A 19,619-nucleotide genomic window follows, 5' to 3' on the forward strand; every position below is an offset into this window, starting at 1 on the left:
TGATATGAGTAGCTTATATAGACAGAATATAGACCAGTTACTGCAATATACGCGACATAAATTAGCAATATGGGAGGGACTGCCCTTAACTTTAAGTGGGCGAGTGGGTTTGTTTACAATGATACTTTTCCCAAAGTGGCTGTATGTCTTAAGACAATTGCCACTAGTCATACAGACTAAAGATATAAAGAAGATCCGTGGAATGTTGACTAGATTCTGTTGGAGTGGGAAAAAGGCTAAAGTTAAATTGGAATATCTCTATGGGAAAAAAACAGAGGGGGGACTGGGGCTGCCTGACATTAAACAGTATAATTGGGCTTGTCTAGCTAGACACTTAGCAGATTGGATTATGGAAACAGAAGAGCATACGGAATGGAATATTGAGAGTGCATTGTTTAGACCATATCACCCTTATTATATGATGCATGTAGAGAGTAAAATGATACCAAAGGAATGGAAACATCATATCTTATTGGACCCAATGAGAAGTATATGGCAGTACATATTGAGGAGATTAAATAAAAACCCACGATGTACGGATCTCCTCCCACTAGTAGGGAATGGAGCATTCGGACCGGGGAATAATTGTCCGAAATTTGTCAAGTGGGCACAGGAGGGAGTGGTACTAGTGGCAGATGTTATGCAAGATACGGGAAAGATTGTATCAAGAGAGGCTTTAGAGGACATGGTGGGGGCAGAGAATGTGACATGGTATGCTTACTGCCAGATCCACAGTTATATTGAGAAACTACATAGGGGAAAATGTGATAGAGGGATATATGAGCTGCTGATGAATTTGTTTTTGCCTAAGGGAAGAGAACAGACTACGGTGTCCATACTATATAAACAGTTAAATTTGATAGCCAAGCATCGTAGATATGAAGCAGTGGCAAGACGATGGTCTGAGGATTTAAAGGTAGAGATCAGCAGTGGAGATATAGTCCAATCTCTAAAGGAGATAGTACATAAAGTGGAGAGTGCCAGATATAGGGAGATACAATTTAGAATTGTTCTGAGGGCATATATGTCTCCCATACAGGCCTATTACGCAGGTAGATTGCAAGAAACACATTGTAGTAAATGTCATTTTCAGAGAGCAACACTATATCACATGTTTTGGGGATGTCCGGTCATACAAGATTTTTGGGGCCCAGTGCTGGAATATTGTGAGGCCATGCTACACAGGAAGCTTCGGTTAGAGTCTAAAACTGTTGTGCTTGGATTAAGGGGAAGAGGGTCAATACTACGACATAAAGAAAACCTATTTATTTATAAGGTACTAATGGTTGGGAAACAATGTATATTACAACACTGGACACAAGACATAGGGCCCTCCTTCTGGCAATGGAGGAGCTCGCTTCATTCCTTGGTGCGAATGGAAGCACGTGCTATGACTAGTAGCCCTAGAAGTAGACAACGATTTTGGGAAGTCTGGGAACCATACGTACAGGCTCTATCCAGCAGAGCTCGCAGTTTATTGGTGAACACACTCATGGGAGAGGAAGGTAGGGGAAGATAAATGGCTTTATATGTTTAATGGTTAACGCTAATATAGAATTACATGGTATAGGAATAGGGGGGGAGGGGAGGGGGGGAAGGGGAGGAAAGGAACCTTTAATGAAACCTTTTGATGACACTCTAGATTCGATCATGATAAAGACTAAACGGGGGGGGGGGGGGGGGGGGGAAACAGACAAAGACTTGTATTAGATAAATGTTTATTGACAATATTTACAATTGACAGTAACATCAATAGAATAATTTTTTCTCTTCTAAAATAATACAGAATAGGGATTGGGGGGAGGGAGGGACAATGTTATATGACAAAAATGATGGCTATATGTAATGATACATGTTTTCAGTGATGTTCCACTGAGTTTTATACAAATGTTTTGAGACTGCCATGTTCAGGTGGATTTGTACTTTTGGAATGGTCATCAATAAAAAACTGTTAAACATAAAATAATTGTTTCTTTTTTTAATGTTTGCTTGCTTGCTTATGTTATGAAGATTTATATATGCTATTTTGTTCCTTGCCCAGAACTATGGATGGGCAGATTATAAATATTTGTAGTGAAAATATAAAAATAAAGGTTCATTGGTTGCCAAAATGTTGTAGCTGTATTTCAAAAAGTTGGGGAAAAACACATTTTTTTAAAGATTTAAAATAAACTACTATAAAAAGGTAGCACCTCTGAGATCTAGCCTACCCTGGAGAAGAAGAGCAACAAATATACACCGTTTCAGGGAAAAAACCCAAAACAAAGCTTGTTTTCTGCTTAACTGTCAAAACTTGACCAATTTCAATAAAATTTGGAATCATTTTATTTTTGTTACATTTGTACCCTGCGCTTTCCCACTCATGGCAGGCTCAATGCGGCTTACATGGGGCAATGGAGGGTTAAGTGACTTGCCCAGAGTCACAAGGAGCTGCCTGTGCCTGAAGTGGGAATCGAACTCAGTTCCTCAGTTCCCCAGGACCAAAGTCCACCACCCTAACCACTAGGCCACATCATCCTGAATACATCCTATATAATAATTCTCACCTCCAACGTTCTATGCTTGGGACCGTGGCTCCCTGGCTGCAAGTGGTCTGCGAGGCAGACACGCACGGACGTCACTGACGTCAACACAGCTGATTCCAAGGCAAGGGGAGGAGTAGGGTAACACGAGCAGCGTGTTTCCCTACTCCTCCTACTGCCTCGGAATCAGCTGTCACCCCCCCGCGCTACGGCCCCCTCGAAACCCACCCCCTCCCGCGAACCTGTCAATGCCCCCCCCCCGGAACGCCGAAAACCGCACCCCCCCTCCCGCCGCTGTTGTGCAGTACCTTCGGGTGAGTTCCTCAATCATCTCAGAAAGTTTAACTCCGTGCGTCTGACGTCAGACGCACGCAGAGGAACTTCCAGACAAGATGATTGAAGAACCCACCCGAAGGTAGTGCATAACAGTGGCGGGAGGGGGAGTGCGGTTTTCGGCGTTCCGGGGGGGGGGGGGGAATCGACAGGTTCGCGGAAGGGGGGTTCGAGGGGGCCATAGCACGGGTGGGGGGGGGGGGGGGGAATTGCCTGCCTAAGGCCCGTTTCCTTGCCTACAGAAACGGGCCTTTTTTACTAGTTTGCAATAAGCCTACACTCATGATGGCCATCTCACCTAAACGATAGCACTTTATTACCTGGTTCTTCTATTGTCACAATGTTTTATTCAGGATGATTGGGCGTGCTGTTTCCAGACTGGCAATCAGTTGAGCCCATTTTTCACAATTTCTTCAAAACATATTCTACACTTACCCTCTTAAAAACTCTTGCACCAGTCTATGAGAACCATAAGACGACGGCACGCCCACCTGGCACTCCACTCATCTCACTTACAGCGCATATTTAGCAAATGAAACACATTCAACACAAGCATGTGGAGTCTTATAGGCTTGTCCAAACATTTTTTAAATCCAGATATATTAACTGCTGTTACCACATCCTCTGGAAGTGAGTTCCAGAGTTTAACTATTCTTTGTGTGAAAAAATATTTCCTCCTATTTCTTTTTAAAGTATTTCCATGCGATTTCATTGAGTGTCCCCTGGTCTTTGTACTTTTTGAAATAGTAAAAATCGATGCACTTCTACACCACTCAGAATTTTGTAGACGTCAATCATATTCCCCCCTCAGCTGTATCTTATCCAAGCTGAAGAGCCCTAACCTCTTTAGCCTTTCCTCATATGAGGAGTACCATCCCCTTTATCATTTTAGTCACTCTTCTTTGAACCTTTTCTAATTTCGCTATATCTTTTTTGACATACAGTGACCAGAGCTGAATACAATACTCAAGGTGAGGTTGCACCATGGAGCGATACAGAGGCATAATAATATTCTTGGTCTCATTTTGCCTCATATGCTAGATGCTTTGACCACATCCTCCAGCATCCTTCACTTAAAGTATTCTGGTCTGACTACCATTTGCTTCTGTTTGCTACTGACATTCCTCATAGGGCCTTAGTTTCAACTGGAAGGACCAAATCATCAAGAAGCTACATAATTTTGAACCCATTCACCTTGCCACAACAGAATTCAGGAAAATCCATTAGCTCACATCATACTCACTACTGAACAGGATAGCATTAGAGAGACAAATGTAAGTCCCCTATTATAGGATAACTAGTAAAAAAAGGCCCGTTTCTGGAACGAATGAAACGGGTGCTAGCAAGGTTTTCCTGGGAGTGTGTATCTTTGAGAGAGAGAGCCAGAGTGAATGTGTGGGTGTGTGACAGAGTGAGACTGTCTGTGTGACAGTGTGTGTGTGAGAATGAGAGTGTGTGACAGGGCCCCCTCCCCTGTTCCTAATGCCCCTCACCCCGTTCCCTCCCCTCCTTTTCCTCCTCCTTCCCACACTTTGGGTTCCTTAAGGCTTTCAAAAGTCTATGTACCCCCGTGGCCCTAACGCCCAGTATCTGGATACCCCACTGCTTTCCTCCTCAACCCTCCCCCAAGATGTAATACTTTCACGTCGTCTGTCCTATCTACCCTGTGTACAAATGCCCGGCATTCAGATTGTGTTCCTCTCGTAAATTTTCATTTCTTTCATTCATTCAGAACTTGCCCCCCCCCTCCCCACCCCCCCCACCCCGAACACTTTTGGTTCCTTCAGTCTTTTAAAACTCTCCTATGTACCCTGTGTGCTAATGGCCAGCATTGAGATTGTTTTCCTGTCCCAAATTTGCAAGTCTTTCAGTCATTCACAACTCCCCCCCCCCTTCTCCAGTTTAACACTTTCGTTTCCTTCAGTCTTTTAAAACTCTCCTATCTACCCTGTGTCCTAATGGCCAAAATTGAGATTGTTTTCCTTTCCCAAATGTTCATGTCTTTCAGTCGTTCAGAACTCCCCCCCTCCCCCCATTTAACACTTTCGGTTCCTTCAGTCTTTTAAAACTCTCCTATCAACCCTGTGTCCTAATGGCCAGCACTCAGATTGTTTTGCTTTGCCAAATTGTCTGTCACTGATGTCACTGAGGTCAGTGAGTGCCTGCCTAGCAGACCACTTCCTGCAGGCACGGTCCCAGGCACATCCTGTTGGAGGTGAGAATTATTATATAGGATAAGTGCACGTGTGGTGCAAAATTAATTTCCAGGGCTCCTCAACTCTGGTGTAAGGCTTTTTTTGGGCTTGAAGCCCAGGGTAGTAGCCCTGGGAGCAGTTTTATTTTTACGTTTCCAAGTAAACGTACGATCACTTATTAGGGGAAGAAGTTTGTATTTTGGGAACCTTTACAGTTAGGTTTCATTAAAGGTCATGAGAAATGATAGGAACCATATGTGTATGACCCAATTTGGCTTTTTGTAAACACCTCCTGTTCTGATTTTTGTTGCTTAGGATTATGTATTGGTGATCTTTCTCCTTGATGTGGGCTTGAAGGTAATTTGTTTCACGAGTTTCAATGATTTATGCCTTTTTCTTTTTTTCTGGATTGGAATGGAAAATAAAATTCTATAAATAAAAATAAAATAAGTGCATTACACGCATAAATGTACAGAACACTGGTGCACGTACATAGGCACGTAAATGTGAATTTTCTCCCTAAGTGCTATTCTGTACGGGCATACTTGTATGGCACGGCACTTAAATGCTAGGGGTATGCACAGGAGCAGCGCATGGACAGGGCTGACACAACTTATGGAATACTTTGTTACCTATGCCCTTGCCACATCTGAGTGCCTGCAGTTACACCTGTAAATGTGGACGCCTAGATTTTAGGTACTCTAATAGCAGGCTACGCCAGGTATTCTGTAGTTGCTTCAGGGTGTTCAGATGCCATTATAGAACAGGCTCCCACCCCATGGCATTGGGGCGCCTAAATGGGGGCATCCACTTATAGAAAAATACTTCTTAGATGCATTAGCACATAGCACACAGTCATGATACCATTTGCTTAAAAGGCAAACATGACATGTAGAAAAGGCATACTGGTGGAGCTAAGATGTCCTCAGATTAGAACGAACCTCAGGAGTTTAAATGGATCAACTATTTTTGTTGCCTTAGTTCTTTACTACTACAGCTTTTCTTTAGGGCCTCCTCTTTGCCCACCAATATTTGAGCCTTAAGAGACTTAAAAGATTTTAAGGCGGCGCACAAGACTTTTGTTTAATCAAGGTCAGGTATACACAGTGCACTTTTTCCTAGTGAAAAAGGTGCCGGTACTCAAATGCCAGGCCACCCTTCAGGGGTGGGGTGATCACTGAGGGACACATCCCATAATAGCTAGGCCCCCCGCAACCAGTCACAGAATCTATGACAAGGCAGAATTGTTGTGTAGAGCCCGAGCTCTTTCATTAAAACTTGAGGTCCATGGGTCAATTTTAGCAGACAATGGAAAAGGTGCCGGTACTAAGTACCCCCAAGTACCCCCTCAAAAAAAGCCCTGGGTATACATATAAAGTAGCGCATATGAGTTTATCTTGTTGGGCAGACTGGATTGACTGAATAGGTCTTTTTCTGCCGACACTTAATATGTTAAACAGGCTTACCAAACATCTTGACATATTTTAAGATTCTTGATGATTTTAGTTTCAGCTGCATTTTTGTTTTATGCATTGTATTTTGTTATTGTGTGTTTTTTATTGCAATGTTATATTGTTACTGCTATTATGTACGTTTACTTTGTTCTCCGCCTAGAATACTGTGGATAGCGCAGAATACACATTTTTGTAAATGAATTTTATGGCTTTAATATTAGGTGTGCCTAAAGAAGCTACACTAGAATTCTATAATGGAACCTTGGCATCCAGGAGTTATATAGAAAAAGCTCCTCGGTGAATCTAAATGGAAGTCCCCAGTTATAGAACAGCCCCATACTGTTTTAAGTCATGAACTTACCCTGGATCTTGGTCCAGGGACCTCTGTCTTCATTAAAGGTCCATCATAATCAAAGTCTACAGCTGTCTTTGCTGCTGCTTGACTGACATACCTGCAGCCTGGAATATAAAAAGATTTAAAAAATGTCAATATCTCACTATAAAAAGGAATTGCATATAAAATCAAGTTTACTTACCTGTAGCAGGTGTTTTTTGTGGACAAGAGGATACAAGTCCTTACAAATAAGTGACATCACTGATTGAACACATTTTCTAGGAGCTTCCAAGAAGTCTCACTCTGCAGACACACATCACACCTCAGACTTGCTTTTTGTTTTGTTCAGAATGCAGATAATACCAGACACCCTCATCATCCGGCCTGGCATTCCTTTTGGTTTCACTGTCAGGGAAAAGGGAGAGGGACAGTAACCACTGGGGGATTCATGAAGGATGTCTCAGGGCCGAGAGGGGGGAGGGGCCAAGAGGTGGCAAAATTCCCCGGGCCCGGCCTCCAAGGGGGGACCCAGGCAAGCTTCTTCCTTCCTGCTTCCGGGACGGATCTGTCTTCTCTTGGTCTCTCTCCTGCTCTACGTGCTGCCCAGGACCCAGACGATTGTATTAACACAATTATCAGGTTAATACAATCATCCAGGTCCTGGGTGGCACGTGCAACAGGAGCAGGAGAGGACAGCAGCAGTTGGTAAGGGGACGGGTGGTAACAAGTTGGTGCAGTGGCGGTCTGAGTGTGGAGGGGCGGAACAGTGGTCCAATCCTGCCCTGGGTTCGGCTGGGTCTCTCGGCGGCCCCGTCATGTCTTAATCTGTGCAGTGGTCAGCTGCTCAATCAGAGCACCCTTTTACACCCTGGACACGACCGAGACAGACAGGTCTAAATAAAAATATTTTTTTCTAGACTTGGACGTTTCTTCCCATTCAATTATCGCAGTTGTATGTCCTAATTTTGAGCCCTCTTGCTATTTGGAAGAACTGCAGTGTAGGATGTACAAATTTTGCCATTCCAAAATCGTGATTTGGATGTTTTTTTTAGCACATGGTCTTTTTTTTTTTGGACATATTGAGAGGTCTATGTGTTTCTAAGTCCCACAGATAACCCACACCTTGATTTTGGTGGTGATGCAATCGGATAAGATAATCCTTGTGTGCTATAATTATTTATAATGTCATCCTGAGCTTTGTAATCTATTTCCACTGTGAAGAAAAGAACCCTGCGCTAGATTAGGTCATTTTTCAATTCAAAGCCAAAATCGCAAAACCGCTAAAATAGGACCAGACATGGCTGGATAAATCAAGAAGACTTTGAGAACATCAGTGTGGTGAAATCTCTTGAGAAAGCACGTGGCGAAACGGGTCCCTCTCAGGACTGACACCGATTTTGCTCCTGGGCTCATGATCGCAGGACGCCATGTAAAAAGAGCAGAGGAATAATTTTTTGGCGCTTGTTGAACCACATGAGGAAATTGTTTCCAGATAAGTAACCTTTTTTTGTACACGTGAGGGACAATATAAATTATAGTGCTGTGTGATAAAGCTCTGATGTACACAGATGCACAGGACCATTTATATGTAAAAATAAATACATCATCTAGGAAGGTTTTTCAGACCAGTGATTAATTTTGATGAGGTCTTTTCCTCCTGTTATTTTTAAAAAAAATAAACCTGCATTGTTAGGTTTTTATATATAAAGCCTTTTCAAGCATTTTCATGTTCACTTGTGTTATGAGGTTATACAAGTTAACCATTTCCTTTATTTAACTATTAACTACTGCAGAGAAAAGATGGACCATAGAGTTTAGGGTGCATACTTTCTTGAGCACAGGTGCACAAAATAAAAATCTATTCTTATTTATAGGCCAAATAGAGGGGGTCTCCTGTATATTTCATCTGAAAATCCTTGAGGATTCTATGACCAGGTGCTGTCATAGCTTCCCTTGGAGTATTTAGGAGTTAGACGATATCCAAAATTTTGGCCCAAGCTTCTCCTCAGTCTTCAAATCAAATAAAAAAAAAAAAACTAGGAAATGGCAGAAGTTAACTTTTATGTTTCAACAGTTTTTATTGATCAAAGAAGTACCTGTGTAGTTCAATCTTTTCCATTCCTTTCCCTAGCTTCCCACCCCAACCCACCCTTCCAACAAGACCATGTTTAAATTATAATCAACCCTCCCCCAATTACCATCTTCTGCCTTCCTCCTGCCAACTCCATCCCCTCCAAGTTATAAATAGTTCAACCAAAACTTGAGGGGGCCTTCTCCAAGCACTACTAGGATACTAAAAATAAAGGAATCCCGCTCTCTCAGACCATATACCTTTCCTTCAAGAACCTATACTCAATTTCCTCAGCAATCTTCCTAGAACAATTTGAGGCATATTTTCAAAGCACTTTGGGAGGCTAAGTTCCATAGGTTTCTATGGAACTTTGGAAGGCTAAGTGCTTTGAAAATGAGCTTGTTTATAGCTTCCAAACCTTAGCGACAAAGGCTGAATATATCCCTCCCAAACACTTAGAAACTTCCTTTGAATGCTGCCAGTCAACATAGCATTGTGAAGTTTGCTGAGTAAGCTTGGGAAGCACTTATGTAAGGTGGTTGTATGACTACTTTTAGGGGTTCACTTTGCTTTTTACCCCTATTAGTTTTTTTACCCCTGACGCAGCCTGAGGGCGAAACGTGGCCACGTCGGGTAACTTGTAATAAACCACTTCTTCTGTTACCCTCCTGTTCTATTTTTTTGTCTTTTTTGATCTGCTTTTTTTCTTTTGATTTGCTATTAGCTATTTAAACATTACTTTCTCCAGAAAAGACCACCACCAGCAGCAATTTGTTTTCTGTGGACTTCAGCATATACAGCTTTTGTTTGTTCAATAACATCATTTGTGTTTGGCAACAGAAAGGAATTAAGCACATGGATGATGATGACTTGTCTGCAAGGATGGTGTGAGAACACAGTCAACAACTTCTGTTCATTAATATGGGCCAGATTTACTAAGGCATGTTTTCTCCTGTTCTGTGCCAATAGAGGGGGGGGGGGGGGGGGGAAGCAATTTTGTAAACCAGGCCATACGAGACAAGTTAGCTACAAGGCATTTTTTCAAAAGTCTTGGCAAGCATCCCAAAAGAGTTGTAAGAAAATTCCAATCAGCACTACATTTGCTGAAACAAGTTTTTCATTACATATCCCTCGGGGGCATTCGTCTACCCTAGAAAACATTTTGATTTGACTCTCGACAAATATAACTAGTACTTGGAATAAAATATAAAAAAAGGACAGCGCACTGACGTATATTAGACTGTATTATGAACATTATACTGCTCATTACCTCATAAAAGTGTGTAGAATTTAGTTTATAAACTGTGGTAATACATGTTTCTTGATAACAATTCTGGTGGAGCTTGAAAGTTTCTCATTAAGGTGCGATAACAGATTTAACACACACTAATAATTAGCATGAGCTAAACGATAAGATGCCCATAGGAATATAATGGGCATATTTAGCCCATACAAAATCCATTACAGCACCTTAGTAAAAGGACACCTAAATGTTTGCCACAAATATTTGTAAAAAGATGACATTCAGAGAGGTATTACAAAACACATATTCTTTGTTCCAATATCTTGGTACTGTGGTGACATTTACATAGGACCTTCAATTCAAGACTATTAGAACCTAGGGCACATGTTTTTCTTTATTACATATACTATAATTATAGCTAGAGCCCTTGATTTCCTACAGCAGTTCAGGGGCAGATTCTACGTAAATTTGGGAAATTGTGACATATTTGCATCAATTTGCACATTAAATACCAATTTGTTTTTGCATAATAAAACACTTTTCCAAACTATTTTGTTGTTGGGGGGGAGGGGAGGGGGAAAGAGCACAAGATCTCAGGGATGGACAGAGGAGAGCAGAGATGTAGCCAGACGCAGTATTTTGGATGGGCCCTTCCATGCTCATGTGTCCCCCCTCCCCACCTATTTTCCCGGAGACATTTTTTAAGAGAACAGAAATTTTATTTCACCTACCCCACATCTTCTAACTCCTCTTCCATAGCCCATGGCTAGTCCCAGCTTCTCTTTTCTACTAGCTCGGTGTGGGGGGGGGGGGGGGGGGGGGGGGAGGCAGGGTCAGAAGAGTAAATTGATAGTGCCAGCATTGTAGGAAGCAGCTTACTAATGCCTTTATCTTTTCTTCCACCATCCGAAGCAAACAGAAGACACTGATAAGCAGGTCCATCTTCCACCTCCTCATGTGATGGTCCTGGTCGCCCTCAACATGAGTTACCAGCAATTTCAAGTACTGGCCATTTTTAGATCAGGAGAACCACTTTAGTTTCCAGGAGTTCAATCCATGGCCGGAAACTAATCCAGCCCAGGTTTTCGGTTTCATAAAACTCACCAAAAGAACCAGTCCAGAGTTCAGATCAATTTATTAACGTCTATGGTTCTGATGTATATTTCATCTTTAACTGTAGTAATGGTGAAGATGAAAACGGTAACGGAATTCAAGCATGCGTGGGATAAACAAAGAAATCCTGTGCAGAAGGAATGGATCCTCAGAAGCTTAGCCGAGATTGGGAGGCAGGGCTGGTGCTTGGGTGGTGGGGCTAGTTCTGGGCAAGACTTCTACGGTCTGTGTCCTGAAAATGGCCGATACAAATCAAGGTAAGGTATACACAAGAAGTAGCACATATGAGTTTATCTTGTTGGGCAGACTAGACGGACCGTGCAGGTCTTTTTCTGCCGTCATCTACTATGTATGTAACTGTAGTAATTTAGCTACTTGATACAATCAATGGTACTATGTCACTTAGACTACTGCAATGGAATATATGCGGGATGCAAAGAACAAACCTTAAAGAAACTCCAGACTGCCCAAAACATGGCAGCCAGGCTTATAAATAAATATTTGGAAAAAGACGATTTGATAACGCAAAACCCCTCCGTGAAAAACTACACTGGCTCCCAATCAGCAACACAACGAAACCAAAACTTGCAATGAACATTATATAACTCTTCTTCTCTTGATTCTATAATATGACAACATCATTCTGTTTTTGTTTCATCACCGGAGGTGGCTAACACCTCATGGTACTATGTTAGCCACATTGAGCCTGCAAATAGGTGGGAAAATGTGGGGTACAAATGCAACAAATAAACAAAAAAAACTTCAAACAAAAACTCCACTATGTGGCAAAGACTGCCATTCTCTCACTCTTGATACAATGTTTTGGTTCTAAGCTGCTTCAAAAATAAAAGATCTTTTTTTTACTCCTCAAATGTTGCCCATGAGCAATAACTAGTACAGAAAAATTGACACATACACGAGACTTTTCTGCATAAAGTTTTTATCCTCTGTTCTAAGAAACAGATATCTGATATTTTGCTAAATTTGAAGTTTTGCAAATAATAGTCCCAGGGGAGTGGGGCGAGGGGCATAAGAGCCAGCTCTGTGGATACTTGAGCACCCTCGATATTAAGCTAACTCGTTCACCGTGTCCAATAAGGGGCAAGTTGTTTTCAGTTTAGCATCCCCAATGATTTTGAAAAGTTGGCTCCTATGGTGAGGGGAGGGAGGACATCTGACGTTTGTACTTTTCAAAGCTCACTAGAGTGAAAGGGGCATGAATGGATTAAATAAAAAAACAAACAAACCCAAAACTCCATATTATACATTTATGAGAGACAAGTGTGAAGGCAGATAAAGACCAAATGGCTTATCCAGTCTGCCCATCCATGCCATCTACTATCCCTTCCTCTCCCTTAGAAATCATATGCATTTGTCCCAAGCTTCTTGAATTCCGGTACAGTTTTTGTCTTCACCATCTCCACGGGGAGGTCATTCCACATATTCACCACCTTTTTCATGAACCATTTCCTTAGATTACTCCTGAATCTGTCCTCTTTCACCTACGACCCCCGAGCTTCCTTTCAATACATCATATTGTATTAACTGCTAGATCATGCTACAAAATTTTATATCTGACCACTGTGTACAATGGTCTGTACTTAGGCAGATTGAAATATAGAACTCTTAAGGGTATTTAGGGGATAGAAATGCCAGTTGTATTGTACTGGAGTTCTTTAGTTACCAATTGTTTTTTCATGACAACATAGAAGTTCCTCAATACGGGATATGATGGTTTTAATTTATCAATACGTTCAAAATTCTGGACTGTGAAAAGTGCTCTTTGCTTAAGCTTTAGTTTGTAATTATCAAATTGTAATTTCAAAAAGTGACAGTAAATTTGAATGGTTCAAGAAACTACAAAACAGAATTAACTTTGGACACAATTGGGTCAATCTTCGAAACAGGATGTCCTGTAATGAACACTAAATTCACCCGGGCATATGTGTATTAGTCACATTTTCAGCAATGCTGTATGTACACTCTGCTTAAAGGCTTATTTTGGATGTATAGGTACAGACATTGGGTGCTTATATGTTTGGGCTGTACCTAGGTTTGGCATATCCAGCACAAATATGTGTTATCAAAAGTCCATATTAAACTTCCACAACAGAAGTGAAATTATAACACTCTCTCTTCATAACAGCACTTCTTTATATATTTATATGTATTAGTTCATCTCTCGAACAAGAGCACAGTAACTAAAAAAAAAAAAAAAAAAAAAAAGTTACACCTCAACTCTTTAGTTCTATGTAAAAAATTGACAAGTGCATCCCTGAGGCAGGGCTCTGGCTTGAAATATGATCATGCTGGTTGGTTTTCTTGGTAAAGTGTTTTTTGAATGAACTTAAGTAGCCTTTGGGGCAAATGTTTTTACTCTAAGACTATTTTGAGATATATAATTTAATGCGCTCTTGTTCAAATATTGGAACAAATAATTCACTCAAAAAGTACTTTATGAAGTAATTTTATAAAGGGACTAATGATTACAAGCTTCACTGCCAAACTTTTGTGTTATTAAAGTATTTGAACTGAATTCTGAGCCTTACTTACGATGGCCCCAGCTAATAAATTGAGTAAAGAAAAATGAGATACAAAATACATATAAATTAGGAAAAGCAAATGCATTTGTCAGACATAAATGCCCAATATCTGTACCTATACATCTTGAGTACCCATATACCGCCTAATTCTATAGCCTTAATGCCTAATGTGAGCACAATTTACTTTCAAACAATATATAATATTACAACATCCATGGGTGAATGTAACACACATGTACGTGGTAAACATGCACTCGGTAGAATTCTATGACTTTAGCACATACATTGAATAAGTGTATATTCTGTTAAGTAGTGCCTAAAAATCGGTGCCGAAAATGTAATACACTTAGCGAATTCTATAAGGAGTATGCATCCTTTATAACATCACGCTTAGGCACAAACTGCGCCTAACTTCGGCACCTGTAATTAGGCCTGCTACGAGGAAGCTTAAATGCCAGTTGTGATGCATCTCCTTAATAACTTAGCAAACACTTTATAATGAAGACTAACGTTGACGTGAAGATGAGAAGAAGCTAAGCAATCGTTTTATGTTACATGTGGGAAGACAATGCAATTGCAAATGAAAAAGTAAAAAAAAAGTTCTACAGTGGATTGATGACGATTACATGCTCACCCTTACTTATGCCAGGTTCAAATGACATTAGCCTAGTTGTTGAAGCATGTTTATCTGACGAATCCAATAGTATGTTCATAACTGTAATTCAATAGTTGTAAATAAGAAATATTGATAGGAGCTGAGCTTAATATCATTGTGGTGCCTACAGTTATGCACGTTGATATAGAATATGGCCAAACTGTGCCTAACATTTGGGAACACCCCCAGAAATGCCCCCATCCATGCCACCAAATATGTTCGTGTGTTAGGATTTACGCGCACATCGTTATAGAACCCAATATGCACCTAAATCCTAATTAATGCCAATTAGTGTGAATAATTGGCTATCACCCAATTATCAGTGCCTATTTGGCTCGTTACTCGATTAAGTTATGCGTATTAAATTGAGTGCATGGTCAATTTAATGTGCGTAACTCTTAGCGTCATATATAGAATCTGGCCCATAGTGCATAAGTGCAAGGGGGTGTGCACAGGGGTAGGTATATGGGCTGGGCATATCAAACATTTATGTATGTAGGTTATAGAATACTGACATGGCATAAGTGGGCACGCCTAAATGTTAGCATATAAATACCAACTTATATTCTAGTACTTTATAATGGAATCTGGGTGTCCAAATGGTGTTAAAGAATTTGCACTCAGCAGGCTGCATTTTAGTGCACTTTATAAATTGACCCCACAGTGGGCCTCATCCTAGCATGCCCTTCCCATGCCTGTTTTTTGTGTGTGTATATATAAAACTAGACATTCGCCGGCTTGCATGCACAGTTTTATATATGTGCTTCTGAAAATGAAACAAAACTGCCACTTAAGACTTGTCCGATACAGTGTCAAATGTCTAAGTACTGTTTGAAAATTCACCTTAGTTTTAAAAAGTGGAGAATTTTTTTAAAAATTATTATTAGGGTAGATAGAGACAGGATCGGTACAAAGTACAGGAAGGGTTGGGAGGGAGGTGGGGAGAATATAAGGATTAATAACCTTGGAAATTTATTTGATATTTGTTTCAATGCTACTTGCACTGTATTTGTTCCTTTTATGTCATCAATAAATATGATTTAAACATAAAAAGTGGAGAATACTAAGCTTCATTAGCATTATCATGTGCAATGGAAGTTCAGTACATATTTACTGTCTGAAAATAAAATAGGACATGTTTAAGAAGGCAAAACATACTTGGAAACTGGTTATATCAAAAGTTTTGAACACAAGTTGTTATACTGATTTGTACATCAGCTGGTAATATTGTACACAAATGGAAGCAAGACTATCTAGAACGTCACCCTGTCTCTTAGTTTTCAAAGGCTATGCAAAATTATTTGAAAAGCACCTCTTTACAAGATGAAGATTTTCCTAGTTGAATAGCACATCCAGATTTTTTCCTTCACAGTATTATTTTGAGGGAGACTGACAGCAACACAATGTTCTATTTTGCCATTCTGAAGCATCTGCAACCTTGATACAACCTTCAATCATGCAATTAGAGGTATAACAAATCATCTTCAATAAGCCAGCATCCTTTGCGAAGGGCTGTATATCAGTATGTAAAAACAAAAGACTAGAGAGCTTCTGGTTCAATTTAGATGCTTGCAGGGAGAAAGCTATATAGGAAGGAGGGCAATGTAAAGCTCCTTTTTAGCAGTTACTATAGGGTAATTGCTAAAATTAATGTGCAATATCTGCATTAAGCGTTAGAGATGTTCTCATTTGAGCATTTAATACAGAAAAAGTTGCTACTGCGTGTTAAATGCATGGCAAATAAGAGATATAGCTAACTGCCAGTGGCGTATTCATGGTAGGTGCGTTGTGGCATATGCATCTCTGTCAGACCCACCCCACCCCCTTTAGAATCTTCTCGGCAACTTCACCCAGAAGGTTAAGGGAATTCCCAACTATACCTATCTTTCACTGAGCTTGGAAGAGCAAGTGGTGAAATTATATATATATATATATATATATATATATATATATATATATATATATATATAAAGAAGGCTTAATACATTCTTCCAAGCTTCATGCTCGTTAAATAAAGCCACTTACATAATCAGAGAGTTTTTTTCCTTGTGATCTGAGTACTGTACTTTCAAATGACCCTGACCATAGGTACCAGGTCTATGGGTGCAGTGATTGCTGAGTACCCCGAATACTGAGCAAGTTTATCCACTGTGCCCAGAGAAGGTTAATTTGTGATGTGTTTAGCACCCCAATCATTTTGAAGAGTCAGCACCTATGACCACTGTTGACTCAATGGACCACTCTTCCGATCCAATTTGGTATGCCTTATATTTTTATCCTTGCTAATATTCTCTAAAAAAAATGTATTTCACAAGTATAGATAAAACACACACAAGTTGAGCCAAGGTGGCTGCCCTAGTAAGTTACAATTGTTTAACAGAGGCCGCAAAATACTTACCAGGCGCTACTATCCTTGAGCTCTGTTTAAGAGCAAACATCACTTGTTGAGTGAGCAACAAGTACGACATTTTTTTGTTCTTTTAACAAAGATGCAGAGATGTTCCTTAATTGTAGCCGATGGTCTACAAAAGAAAAAAAAAAGCACTGTTTATAGTAATTTTATAATCATGTATCAAGTATATCAAAGGACAGAAGAGAATATCTGAACAAATAACCTATGTACACTCTTCAAAAGATAAACCATATAGTGAACCTAATCCATAAAGTATAACAGGAGGAAAAAGCCTCAGACTGACAACTGCCTACACAATTTAAGTTTCAGCTACCACTACTTGTTACAGTACTTACTTGTATTGCACAGAGAACTTCATTTTTACAATTGTATTTTCAGGAGATTTTTTTAAATTCCAGTTTCCTTAGTCCAGTCCTGGAGTACCCCTTGCCAGTCAGGTTTTCAGAATATCCACAATGAATATGGAAGAACTTGAATTGCATACACTGCCTCCATTACATGCAAATTTCTTTCATGCATATTCATTGTGGATATCCTGAAAACCTGACTGGCAAAGGGTACTCCAGGACCGGACTTGGGAAACACTGTTTTATGCCAATGATTTTATTACCCATGAACCCCAATTCTTTGAGAATGTGGGGTGGGTTCTGAGGCTCTCTCCCTCCTGTGTTATTATACTTTGTGGCCCGAGTTCACTATAATTTAAGTTTAGTTTACTTTGACTTAATAGACCGCTCTAGCTGCCAAGGCAGAGCACAGTAGTTTACAAAACTATAATCATATAGAGAGAGGAAAGGAATGTCAATTTTAATAGCAAAGATACACATTCACACAAAAGGTAAGGGCAGGGGAGAGTCAGAGAAGAGGTACAGGTTATAATCTCATGCTGATAATCCCTTCATTCCAAGTCCCCGAACGCCTGCTCAAAAAAGAAAGCTTTCAGGTTAACTTTAAAGATTTCAAAGAAAGTTCGCTGCAAAGTGAAATTGGGAATATTCATTGATCCCTTGTATGAGCTCTATTTTTTTCTTTGGTCACACGATTAGATAAAATAACACTGTAATGACCATTCAATTATATATTATCTCCTTTAATTACAAAAAATATGTAAGAATCTTTTCTCTATTATTTAAATAATTTTACTCCATGTTATGGTTCAGATACTTGCATTCATTCTAACTCTACCTTTCACAACTTCATGCATTCAATTATTCTTCTTCACAAACCTAGTACCATGGGGACCAAGTATTATCCAGACAATTGCAATTACAAAACATTATTATTGATATTTTTTCATGTTGTTACTACAAACTGTAGATGTATTACGTAATGTCTCTACTGAGGTTCATGACACCCCAGTGATAGTAGCTCAAATTGCTTATACACCCTCTATCCGATACGATCAATTTCGTGCTTGCACTTCTCCCTGGTATTTCCAAGAAGAATTAACTTCTTACATTCCAGTAATGCTTAATTCCCTCAAAACCTTCTTTGTATCCCAACTGGGCTATTCAACTTCAATCAGAAAGTTCTATCCGTTGATGACAGAAAATAGAACTCAAACTCCAGCACCTCAGTTTGTCAAACCCAACGCAATCGATGCGTTTCACGCTATGGCATCTTCAGGGGTTTTAACATAATATCTTGACGACTGCATGCACAGGAATGATCTCCTACAGGAGTCGTGGAGAAATGGCGCTGGAAGAGAGGGACAGAGGGAATATGATAGAGACGTTTAAATATCTCAGTGGAGTTAATGTACAGGAGGTGAGCCTTTTTCAAATGAAGGACACCCAAGTGGAAATAGGCTTAGGAGAAATCTAAGGAAATACTCTTTCACAGAAAGGTAAGGCCTTCCTCTTGCCAAAAACGTTTTGAAGTTTTATTGCAAGTGCCTGGTTACCTGGGGTAACATTTCTTAGGTTTTTTGTTTTCTTTTTAGATCTCATGCATTTGGAGCATTTTGTTGCTAATAAAAAGTGAGATCTTTGATTTAATATATCTACAGGTTATTCAGTAATATTAAATCTACAGGTTATTCAGTTAATATTAAAGCCTGTACATTCTTTGATTATCTTCCTACGTCCTTTTCCAATTGAGTTCCATTGGCCTCCCTTAATGTGGGCTATTAGGAAGTAATGTGATTTCAATTAAGTTTTCTGTTGTATATTTTATCTGCCTATTTCTCATCTTGCTTGTGATGTAACAAAACATTTTTACAATTAAAATTTTATATATATATATATATATATATATATATTACAGAGAGTTCGTTACAATATTTTCATATCATTTCCTCTCTGCACAGATAGTCTTTCTGCATCTACATGCATCAGATGTGCCTAAATGCAGGCATGCTTATATAGAATTGCCTTCTTTATATTACTATCCCAACTCAATATGGAATACTTAATAAGATCATCTTAGAAGAAACTATTTTGCATGTTCATAAGCGAAGAAGACTTGGCTTATCATAATGGCATTCAGGTATAGCCATCCGTGCAGGGCTGCCGAGATACAAAAGCAGGCCTTGGGCAAACAGTCTTAGAGGGCCCCCTCACCCCACCACACCATCAGGAAACATAGGGGCATAGCCAGCAGTCCATGGGGGGGGGGGGGGGAAGAAACTCTAGGGCCACCTATTTCTTTCTGCTCTCTCCTCAACTCCATTCCCTCTCCCCTATTAAAAATGTTACCTTTGCTGGCTGGCAAACCTCCCCTGGTGTAAGGAAGTCAGCAGCAT

At 40.0% G+C, this 19,619-nt stretch overlaps 1 protein-coding gene across 2 annotated transcripts in view; it reads right to left on the reverse strand.

Moving 5' to 3' along the window:
• The window catches only part of ABAT (4-aminobutyrate aminotransferase), a 105,558-nt gene that overhangs the window by 59,689 nt on the left and 26,250 nt on the right, over positions 1 to 19,619 (reverse strand). For both annotated transcript variants that reach the window (XM_030212166.1, XM_030212165.1), the window contains exons 2-3: positions 16,862 to 16,985; positions 6,866 to 6,963 (exon numbers count right to left, since the gene is read on the reverse strand). In XM_030212166.1, the coding sequence (XP_030068026.1) occupies positions 6,866 to 6,963; positions 16,862 to 16,931 (168 nt within the window). In that variant the 5' untranslated portion in view covers positions 16,932 to 16,985. The remainder of the gene's footprint in view (positions 1 to 6,865; positions 6,964 to 16,861; positions 16,986 to 19,619) is intronic.

Source organism: Microcaecilia unicolor, chromosome 8, assembly GCF_901765095.1.
Source record: "Microcaecilia unicolor chromosome 8, aMicUni1.1, whole genome shotgun sequence".
In the NCBI taxonomy this organism is placed as follows: Eukaryota; Metazoa; Chordata; class Amphibia; order Gymnophiona; family Siphonopidae; genus Microcaecilia; species Microcaecilia unicolor.